Below are 12,127 nucleotides of genomic sequence, written 5' to 3'. Positions count from 1 at the left end.
AAAGAGATTAGATGACTAAGAAGAAAAGAAGGAATGAGGGAAAGGCAACTCAAGAATGTATTATCGGCTGAATGCCACCAGGAAATCAAGGCCCAATTATGCTAGAGCCCATCTAAGCTGTCATTTAGAATACATTAAGAGGTGTTCACCCAAGGAGTGGAAGAGTTCACCACTAGAAGAGTTGCCCTATGGGGTCCTAACTCCCTCGTACCTCCCAATCTGCCCCATGCCTCAAAATAGTTGAGCAGATTCCCATAAGGGTCCCACTCAGAGGTGGTAGAGGAGCCGAGGATACAGAATGAGAGATACTCAGCATAACTGAGGGCCAGTGTCTGCTAAGTTAAATCCGTATGTACATGGTTGCTATGGTAACCGCTAGAGTAAAAGATGGAGCAAGAGGATGTGAAGCAGGGCTCAGCGGTGTCTGATATAATATCTACCTTGATATTCACACACTCCACAGCCTTTCCAGTCTGGAAAGATGAAATGGCTTGCGTCTAGTTCATGCCAGAGCTGGCATGTACATTCTCCTGATTCCTGGCCTCCAGACCTCCTTGCCTCTGTTTAAGATTAATTACTTCAAGTATCCGTGATACCTGACAAGTAAATTCACTGCATAAGCGTTTTAATACATTCTTCGTGACAGAAGCAAGAAATGTTTTAGAACCAACAACCAATTAACCTAATATTTTATGAGCACATACTGTATTCCCGATCTGCACCAGTAGTACAGATTGTCAAAGAATATTAAGTATGGTCCTTGCTTTGATGTCTCATTAAAAGAATACTGCATAGACCCATGGGAAGAGATCTAAAAATAGTAGAAGGCTGGATATGATTATATAACAAATGTAGAATAAGCCTGTGTCAAGCTAGCAGATATTTAGTTATGGCAATGTTTCTGTTGGAACTTCTCTGAGTAGAAACTCAGAGGTGGTGGAGAGCAATCATGGAAGTCATTTGTTTTGGTTAGAAACTTCAAACTCCAGGTGTTAACAGAAGCTATCTCTGGGTAGTGAAACTAGAAGTGATTTTTCCTGTCTGCTGTAGATGTTTCCATATTTTCCATAAGTTTTACAATACATATGTATTACTTTTATATTCAAAGAATATACTTTTTAAAATAACCAAAGGATGTTGAGCCACTAGAACTCTCACACATTGCTAGTGAGAGTGCAAAATGGTAGAGCCACTTTGGAAAACAGTTGGGCAGTTTCTAATAAAGTTAAACATACACTTACCATCGACCTAGTAATCCCACTCATACGTAGTGACCCAAGAAAAGTAGAAATGTTCCCTCTCTCCCTCCCTCCCTCCCTCCCTGTCAGTCTCAGTCTCTGTCTCTGTCTCTCTGTCTGTCTCTCTCTCTCTCACACACACACACACACACACACACTATACACAAATGTTTAAAGCAGCTTTTTTATAATCACAAAAACTGGAAACAACCTACATGTCCTTCAACCTACGAATGAATAAACAAACTGTGGTATATCCTTACAATGGAAGACTAATCTGCAATAAAAAACAGCGAACTACTGGGACTTCCCTGGTGGTCCACCAGGTAAGACTCCATCTCCCAATGCAGGGGGCCCAGGTTCGAACCCTGGTCAGGGTACTATATCCCACATGCATGCCGCAACTAAGACCCAGAGCAGCCAATATAAATTAAATAAATATTAAAAAAAAAACCCAGTGAACTACTGATACATACAATAACATGGAAGACTCTCAAATGCATTATACTGTATGAGAGAAGTTCCATAACATGGTTGCACTGATATGACATTTTGGAAAAGGCAAAATTATAGAAATAGAAACTGATCAGTGGTTGGTAGGAATAGGAAGTAGAAGGAGAGGTAACTACAAAGGGCAACACAACATAACTTGGAGCGTTCTGGAACTTGGCTGTATCTTGAGTGTGCCAGTATTTAAACAGCTGTACATGCTTGTGTTCACTCAGGTCTCTACACAAAACAATCTATTTTTCACTGTGAAAATTTTTAAAGTAAATAACACAACAAATTCCTAACAAAAGCACGTTAACAGCTCTTTCCCACAAATAAACAAAGGGAGACGATCTCAAGGGCTATTGAAATAATCAAAGGAAGAACTGACCAAAATGGGTTCTGTGTGGATCACTTGGGAACCAAGAAGGAGCAAAACATCTGAGAACCATTACAGGTTCTCAGGGACCTGTAGGGAGAATGCATTGGCTTTCTGAAGACAGAAGCAGAGAACAAGACACTAAAGTCTCCTCTAGAATCATAAACCCAAAAGACACACGATCTTTCACAATGATGAGTGCACCGGTGAAGGTTCATTACATTGCAGGCAACTAAGACCAACTTTGTCTTAGGTAAGGCACACAGAGAAAAGGGAAATGGGAGTGGGAAGGAACTGGAAGGATTCTGAGTAACCTACAGGAGCCCGGGAAATACTGAAGAACAGTGTGTCAGACAACTGTCATGGGTCAACTTGAAAATCTTTTTCACCACTGCTATGGAAGCCAGTTCCACCCAAATTTCAACCAGCTTAATGCAGCTTAATTTCAACTGTAGAGCAGCTACTCTGGCCTTGTGTACCTCTCATTTCTAGTCCTGGGGCTTCTTCTACACCACTGTAAGTGATGCCCAGTAGGAACTTGCTGGGTACCCACAAGTGTGCACGTCAGAGTGGACTTAACACCATGGGGATACCTTCCACCAACAGGAAATACTAGTCTGTGGATAAATGCCTCCTCTTTTCCCCCATTCAGAGCAATAGTTCTGATACCCATTTTGAAAATCTCCTAAGTCAAGTCCTTGGCATTAAAGACCAGTCACTAGTAGTGGTCGACAACTCAATACAGTACAATAACTCATTCTTGTACTGATTCCCTTTCTTCCATCTCTGTTTCATTCCACCTGTCCCAAACTCTCTGATCACATATTATCAAATATACTAAATGCAAGCCAGCTTTTATCTCAGGCTCTGCTTCCTGGGGAACCCAGGCCAAGACACACAGGCCTTGGAAATGATCCAATATAGCTCTGGAAATCTCAGCTGTAGAAATATGTGGACTTTCGCTTGAGAGTGATGATATCAGTGGACTCATCTGTAACCAACCTTCAACTTCTTCCCAGGAGAGAGTCTGATCAGCCCAGCTTAGGTCACATACATACTCTGAGGTCAAAGGATATGGAATTCATGCCCTAATCTCAACAGAATCACTTGGAGAAGAGGCAGTTCTTCAAAGAGTATGTGGAAATTGGAAACGGGATGATTTAGGAAAATTCTGTTTTCTAGTTGCAAGCTGCTTTTGGATCATGTTAATTTCTCTTTTTTTAAGATAACATTAACATTAAAAACACCAACATTCGAATTACAGGTGTCCCAGAAGAAGAAAAGAAAAAGAAAGGGACTGAGAAAATATTTGAAGAGATTATAGTTGAAAACTTCCCTAATATGGGAAAGGAAATAGTTAATCAAGTCCAGGAAGCACAAGGAGTCTCATACAGGATAAATCCAAGGAGAAACACGACAAGACACATATTAATCAAACTGTCAAAAATTAAATACAAAGAAAACATACTAAAAGCAGCAAGGGAAAAACAACAAATAACACACAAGGGAATCCCCATAAGAACAAGAGCTGATCTTTCAGCAGAAACTCAGCAAGCCAGAAAGGAGTGGCAGGACATATTTAAAGAGATGAAGGAGAAAAACCTACAACCAAGATTACTCTACCCAGCAAGGATCTCTTCAGATTTGATGGAGAAATTAAAACCTTTACAGACAAGCAAAAGCTGAGACAGCTCAGGACCAACAAACCAGCTTTAAAACAAATGCTAAAGGAACTTCTCTAGGCAGGAAACACAAGAGAAGGAAAAGACCTACAATAACAAACCCAAAACAATTAAGAAAATGGGAATAGGAACATACCTATCGATAATTACCTTAAATGTAAATGGATTAAATGCTCCCACCAAAAGACACGACTCACTATATGAATACAAAAACAGGACCCGTATATTTGCTGTGTACAACAGAACCAGTTCAGACCTAGGGGCACATACAGACTGAAAGTAAGGGGATAGAAAAAGATATTCCATGCAAATGGAAATCAAAAGAAAGCTGGAGTAGCAATTCTCTTATCAGACAAAATTGACTTTAAAATAAAGACTATTACAAGAGACAAAGAAGGACACTACATAATGATCGAGGGATCAATCCAAGAAGAAGATTGTAAATAATTGTAAACAATTGTAAATATTTATGCACCCAACATAGGAGCACCTCAATACATAAGGCAATTACTAACAGCCATAAAAGGGGAAATCGACAGTAACACAATCATAGTAGGGGAATTTAACACCCCACTTTCACCAATGGACAGATCATCCAAAATGAAAATAAACAAGGAAGCACAAGCTTTAAATGATACATTAAACAAGATGGACTTAATTGATATTTATAGGACATTCCAACCAAAAACAACAGAATACACATTCTTCTCAAGTGCTCATGAAACATTCTCCAGGATAGATCATATCTTGGGTCACAAATCAACCCTTGGTAAATTTAAGAAAATTGAAATCGTATCAAGTATCTTTTCTGACCACAATGCAATGAGACTAGATATCAATTACAGGAAAAGATCTGTAAAAACTACAAACACATGAAGGCTAAACAATACACTACTTAATAACGAAGTGATCACTGAAGAAATCAAAGAGGAAATCAAAAAATACCTAGAAACAAATGACAATGGAGACACGATGACCCAAAACCTACGGGATGCAGCAAAAGCAGTTCTAAGAGGGAAGTTTATAGCAATACAATCCTACCTTAAGAAACAGGAAACATCTTGAATAAACAATCTAACCTTGCACCTAAAGCAATTAGACAAAAAAGAACAAAAAACCCCAAAGTTAGCAGAAGGAAAGAAATCATAAAGATCAGATCAGAAATAAATGAAAAAGAAATGAAGGAAATGATAGCAAAGATCAATAAAACTAAAAGCTGGTTCTTTGAGAAGATAAACAAAATTGATAAACCATTAGCCAGACTCATCAAGAAAAAAAGGGAGAAGACTCAAATCAATAGAATTAGAAGTGAAAAAGGAGAAGTAACAACTGACACTGCAGAAATACAAAGGATCATGAGAGATTACTACAAGCAACTCTATGCCAATAAAATGGACAACCTGGAAGAAATGAACAAATTCTTAGAAATGCACAACTGCCAAGACTGAATCAGGAAGAAATAGAAAATATGAACAGACCAATCACAAGCACTGAAATTGAAACTGTGATTAAAAATCTTCCAACAAACAAAAGCTCAGGACCAGCAGGCTTCAAAGGCGAATTCTATCAAACATTCAGAGAAGAGCTAACACCTATCCTTCTCAAACTCTTCCAAAATATAGCAGAGGGAGGAACACTCCCAAACTCATTCTACAAGGCCACCATCATCCTGATACCAAAACCAGACAAAGATGTCACAAAGAACGAAAACTACAGGCCAATATCACTGATGAACATAGATGCAAAAATCCTCAACAAAATACTAGCAAACAGAATCCAACAGCACATTAAAAGGATCATACACCATGATCAAGTGGGGTTTATTCCAGGAATGCAAGGATTCTTCAATATATGCAAATCAATCGATGTGATACACCATATTAACAAACCTAAAGAGAAAAACCATATGATCATCTCAATAGATGCAGAGAAAGCTTTCAACAAAATTCAATACCCGTTTATGATAAAAACCCTCCAGAAAGTAGGCATAGAGGGAACTTTCCTCAACATAATAAAGGCCATATATGACAAACCCACAGCCAATATCGTCCTCAATGGGGAAAAACTGAAACCATTTCCACTAAGATCAGGAACAAGACACGGTTGCCCACTCTCACCACTCTTATTCAACATAGTTTTGGAAGTTTTAGCCACAGCAATCAGAGAAGAAAAAGAAATAAAAGGAATCCTAATCAGAAAAGAAGAAGTAAAGCTGTCACTGTTTGCAGATGACATGATACTATACATAGAGAATCCTAAAGATGCTACCAGAAAACTACTAGATCTAATCAATGAATTTGGTAAAGTAGCAGGATACAAAATTAATGCACAGAAATCTCTGGCATTCCTATACACTAATGATGAAAAATCTGAAAGTGAAATTAAGAAAACACTTCCATTTACCACTGCAACAAAAAGAATAAAATATCTAGGAATAAACCTACCTAAGGAGACAAAAGACCTGCATGCAGAAAATTATAAGACACTGATGAAAGAAATTAAAGATGATACAAATAGATGGAGAGATATACCATGGTCTTGGACTGGAAGAATCAACATTGTGAAAATGACTATACTACCCAAAATCTACAGATTTAATCAAATCCCTACCAAATTACCACTGGCATTTTTCACAGAACTAGAACAAAAAATTTCACAATTTGTATGGAAACACAAAAGACCCCGAATAGCCAAAGCAATCTTGAGAACGAAAAACGGAGCTGGAGGAATCAGGCTCCCTGACTTCAGACTATACTACAAAGCTACAGTAATCAAGACAGTATGGTACTGGCACAAAAACAGAAATATAGATCAATGGAACAGGATAGAAAGGTTAGAGATAAACCCACGCACATACGGTCACCTTATCTTTGATAAAGGAGGCAAGAATATACAGTGGAGAAAAGACAGCCTCTTCAATAAGTGGTGCTGGGAAAACTGGACAGGTACATGTAAAAGTATGAAATTAGAATACACCCTAACATCTTACACAAAAATAAGCTCAAAATGGATTAAAGACCTAAGTGTAAGGCCAGACACTATCAAACCCTTAGAGGAAAATACAGGCAGAACACTCTATGACATAAATCACAGCAAGATCCTTTTGACCCACCTCCTAGAGAAATGGAAATAAAAACAAAAATAAACAAATGGGACCTAATGAAACTTTAAAGTTTTTGCACAGCCAAGGAAACCATAAACAAGACCAAAAGACAACCCTCAGAATGGGAGAACATATTTGCAAATGAAGCAACTGACAAAGGATTAATCTCCAAAATTTACAAGCAGCTCATGCAGCTCAATGACAAAAAAAAACAAACAACCCAATCCAAAAATGGGCAGAAGACCTAAATAGACATTTCTCCAAAGAAGGTATACAGACTGCCAACAAACACATGAAAGAATGCTCAACATCATTAATCATTAGAGAAATGCAAATCAAAACTACAATGAGGTATCATCTCACACCAGTCAGAATGGCCATCATCAAAAAATCTAGAAACGATAAATGCTGGAGAGGGTGTGGAGAAACGGGAACACTCTTGCACTGCTGGTGGGAATGTGAATTGGTTCAGCCACTATGGAGAACAGTATGGAGGTTCCTTAAAAAACTACAAATAGAACTACCGTATGACCCAGCAATCCCACTACTGGGCATATACCCTGAGAAAACCATGATTCAAAAAGAGTCATGTACCAAAATGCTCATTGCAGCTCTATTTACAATAGCCAGGACATGGAAGCAACCTAAGTGTCCATCAACAGATGAATGGATAAAGATGTGGCACATGTACAATGGAATATTACTCAGCCATAAAAAGAAAGGAAATTGAGTTATTTGTAGTGAGGTGGATGGACCTCGAGTCTGTCGTACAGAGTAAAGTAAGTCAGAAAGGAAAACAAATACCGTATGCTAACACATATATATGGAATCTAAGAAAAAAAAAAAAAAGGTCATGAAGAACCTAGGGGCAAGACTGGAATAAACACAGAGACCTACTAGAAAACAGACTTGAGGATATGGGGAGGGGGAAGGGTAAGGTGTGACAAAGTGAGAGAGTGGCATGGACATATATACACTACCAAACGTAAAATAGATAGCTAGTGGGAAGCAGCCGTATAGCACAGGGAGATCAGCTTTGTGACCACCTAGAGGGGTGGGACAGGGAGGGTGGGAGGGAGGGAGACACAAGAGGGAAGAGATATGGGAACATATGTATATGTATAGGTGATTCACTTTGTTATAAAGCGGAAACTAACACATCATTGTAAAGCAATTATACTCCAATAAAGATGTTAATAAAAAAAAAAAAAAGGTATGCCTTGTGGTATACTAGCAGATCTTTGTGCCTGAAGTGTAAGTTTCCTTTCTCTAAGATATCAGTAGCTTCCTATATCCTGGGTAGAGTCTTAAAATAGAAAACATTAGCATGATTCAGGTGTATTATGGGATTTTCTGGTAGGTTTTCTGAAAGCTCAAAATTGATATTTTGAATTTGGAAAGCTTAGACTCTAGCAATTGTTAAAATAACCAGCTTCGTTTTTCACTCACTCTCAGTTTGTCTCTTTCTAGGTTAATATCCAACACAGGTATTAAGCACTTGCCAGCTGTTCACAAGATTCAATCTCTCCAAAAGGTGTTACTGTAAGTTTGAAGAGTGGTTACCAACTCTTTACTCGATAGCTGTCCTGCCCAACAGCCTCTGGGCCTGTACTATGCACTGTGTAGTCTACATCCTCCAAAGATGTTGCTCTGGGTGAGCAGAGGTAGGAAGGCAAACAGCAAGTGTCCTCGGTTTTACCTTAAGACCAGCTAATCTCAGTTTGGAGAAAGTCAGCAGGCTCCTCAGTAAGACAGTTGTCAACAGAGCCAGCTTGTAGCAAATCAGGAAGTCTCCCCTTTCTTCACTATTTAGTACCTTACCCACCTCCCTCCTGTAACCCCCTTTGTCTTCCACCATCGTCTCCTCTTCCCTCCAGAATTCCCATGCTGCCCTAAGCATAAAGAAACCACCTGACAAACTCACAGTGAAGTGTTAATGACGATGTATTTTGAAAGAGCAAGAGAAAAGGCAATGTATAATAGCAAGTTTATTTTCAATAGTGAAATTGTAAGAATCTGGACAGACCCAAAAGGAAGAGGTAGGGAAGAGATGCAATGAGCTAAGGAAGGAAGGAGAGAGGGAGGGAGAGGGAAAACTAGAGAATATCCCCCATTTCTCAAATTGTTCCAAGCAATTTACTCCTTTTACATTTACATGTTAGATCAGACCCAACAGGGAAGCTTCAGAGGATGAGGGGTACAAACAGAAAACCGAGACTTTCTTCATCCTTTCAGTCAGGAGGAGAAAAACCAATGATAAAAATTTCTGTGACCCAAGGAGAACAGAGGAAGGAAACTAGCTTTGAGAAGGGGATTGAGATGGAGGAAGATGAAGGCCCAAGTAAGGTGGATGGAGAAGTTTGGTCTGGAGATGAAAGGTCAGCTTAAGTGACTTTGTCCTATTGATCAGGTACCAACTGTGGAGGCAAGGGTAACAAGTGAATCTGTTAGAACCTCAGCACAGTTGAATTAGCTAAGAAGACTTTCAGAGAGGGAAGAGGCTGCATGTCTGCAATTCCATTGTTAAGAAGAACTGATACACTAAAGGTAAATGAGATGCCATTCACTTCCCAAACATTGAGCTCATCAACCTTCAGAACAACAGCTATTCCGACATTACCTCAGCTAAAGACTACACCATGCCAAGTAGACTGCTTGTGGGGAGGTGACATGGAGTGGAGCTGACATAAATACCTAATTTGTCTGTACTTTCTTCTAGAGACATTCAAGATAATATAAACATCCACACAGTTGAAAGAAATTCTTTCGTGGGGCTAAGTTTTGAAAGTATGATTCTGTAAGTAAAGGAAAAAACTCCAACGGAGGAACATTTGGTTTTTCCTGTAATGATTTCTTTCTTATAATGGTATGCTCCTTTTATTGTTTGGGTAACTTTGGCATTTCACCTTTCCAGTTTCTCTCTGGTTCTGTGTTTTTCTCTCATTTCCCATCTTTACGTTTCCAAATCACAACGTGGAGACATGTTAATAATGTATGATTCTGTGGTGCAATTCAAGTATTTAAAATTGCTCTTTGAATGATGGTCTCCTGTGATGCAACATCTGTTCTGAGGGCCAGAACAACTCACGCATCAATGAAGCTAGTTACTGCCTGGCAAGGCTTTTGTTGCCCAAAGAAAAAGACCAAGAAGGAGTCTGAATCAAGAAGACATGGATATTCCCTCATAACCATGCCAAGCAGCTTCTGTTCAGCCCCACGCTGAGCATATAAGATGACTTCTCATTTTCTTGAAACAATCACGTTTTTTAATGAGCTTGAGTTAATCTCTCTGACTTCTGGGAAAGTTTTTAAGTGCACCCTGCATTATTAACGGACTACCTTCTAATTGTTTGTGCCAGTAGCCTGCGTGGCAGTTTACGTACTTCCCGAGATGGCCAAGAAATAGGGCACTAGGGGTTACCCAAGTGTTTGTGGGATCCATGGAAGTTAGATGCATAGAATGACATTTGGGGAACTGGTAATTGCAATTACATCTGTAAGAAAAGTATTTTCTCTTTACATTTCACCAATGTTGTGTTTTTTTAAAAAATATACATGTGTTTCAATATGCTGATATGTACAAAAGGTAAGTTCTAGTCCAGAAAGAATTTTAGTCTTTCTCAAAGCAATAATATGATTTAGAGACCCATCTATATAAAAAAAAACAAAAAAACAATAAAACAAAAAAAAGGAGCAAGGTGGTGGGAGGGGCCAGAGAGAAACTGTAGGCAGAGATGAGAACATACTGAAGAATAAAGCTAAGCACAGTATTTGATGTAAATTTATTACAGAGAACAACAGAAAAGCTTTGAAAGAGATTAGCAGAGAAATAGGATGTATGAAGGAAAAAATAACATCAAAGGCCTGTACTCAGAGTACATAGTAATGGGACAAAATTGTAGGTAATACCTAATCCTTTCACTTAATATGCTCATGATATTTGGAATCTCTGTGTGTGTGTGTATTGGAAAGAGTTGATGGGGTGTGAGAAGTATGAGAGAAAGGGAAAGCAAAGGAAAAAAGCAGCATGAAATATGTGCAAAATAAAAGCAATTGTTCTAAGCATAAAGAAGGTATAATGTGATTTGACGCGAGGCTTGAAGGAAGAGTTAAATGAGGGAAGGAAGGTGGCTGAGAAAGGATGTTGGGTCGAAGATGGCCATTAAGACGAGTGGGATTTAGCCACAGCATTGGCAAAGGACGAGCAGAGGAAACAGAATCTTCAAGGCCAAGGAGGTTAAAAAAAAAAAAAAAAGCTAAAAAGGAACTTTTGGAAAATAGTGAGTACCTGAGTAATACCGGCCTGGTGTGTTGCAGCAAAAGGACTCCTTGGCTACATAATGGAGGGAGGAGATTAGTGATAAATGTAATCAGTTGTACCCGGACGCTTGTGCTTCTATAAATGTTGCTCTAGGGACTTCCCTGGTGGTGCAGTGGCTAAGAATCCGCCTGCCAATGCAGGGGACACGGGTTCAAGCCCTGGTCCGGGAAGATCCCACATGACATGGAGCAACTAAGGCCGTGCACCACAACTACTGAGCCTGTGCTCTAGAGCCCGCAAGCCACAACTACTGAGCTCACATGCCACAACTACTGAAGCCTGCGTGCCTAGAGCCCGTGCTCTGCTACAAGAGAAGCCACCGCAATGAGAAGCCCACACACCGCAGCAAAGAGTAGCCCCCGCTCGCCGCAACTAGAGAAAAGCCCCCACACAGCAACGAAGACCCAACGCAGCCATAAATAAATAAATTTATATTAAAAAAAGAAAGTTGCTCTAAACATATGTGTCATTTTTAAATATAGTGATTCAAAATTAGTTCATGTGGCAAGTTTATTAATACAGTTTTTTTTTTGGCTGTGGCACGCGGCTTGTGAGATCTTATTTCCCTGAGCTGGGATTGAACCCAGGCCACAGCAGTGAAAGCACAGAGTCCTAACACTAGACCACCAGGGAACTCCCAGAGTATTTTTATAGAAAATATATAAGTGGTAACCTGAAATTAATACAATGTTAGATGTCCATTATCTCAATTTTTTTTAAAAAGTCCGTTTGTATTAATAATGTTCTCACAGTTTTGCATACTGACACACATCCTTTTTGTCCAGAACGTAAGACAGAAGGCAACCTGTCCTGATCTACCTAGTCTTAACTTTTCCCAAGTGGAGGAAAAGAATTTCAGGAAATAAGAACTTTGGAGAGTGTCCTGCAAGCCCAAAACTACAAAAGAAGCATAGA

General features: G+C 39.2%; 1 protein-coding gene across 2 annotated transcripts in view; it reads left to right on the top strand.

Moving 5' to 3' along the window:
- Positions 1-12,127, top strand: part of FSHR (follicle stimulating hormone receptor) — a gene marked incomplete at both ends in the record, with an annotated part of 163,856 nt that overhangs the window by 130,446 nt on the left and 21,283 nt on the right. The window contains 2 exons of one of the 2 annotated variants that reach the window (XM_082852257.1): positions 8,362-8,433; positions 9,611-9,688. In XM_082852257.1, the coding sequence (XP_082708383.1) occupies positions 8,362-8,433; positions 9,611-9,688 (150 nt within the window). The remainder of the gene's footprint in view (positions 1-8,361; positions 8,434-9,610; positions 9,689-12,127) is intronic. The other variant, XM_082852258.1, reaches the window with a different exon arrangement.

The sequence above is a fragment of the Leucopleurus acutus genome (genome assembly GCF_964270905.1).
Source record: "Leucopleurus acutus genome assembly, chromosome: 12".
In the NCBI taxonomy this organism is placed as follows: Eukaryota; Metazoa; Chordata; class Mammalia; order Artiodactyla; family Delphinidae; genus Leucopleurus; species Leucopleurus acutus.
This window is presented reverse-complemented; position numbering and strand designations above follow the sequence as displayed.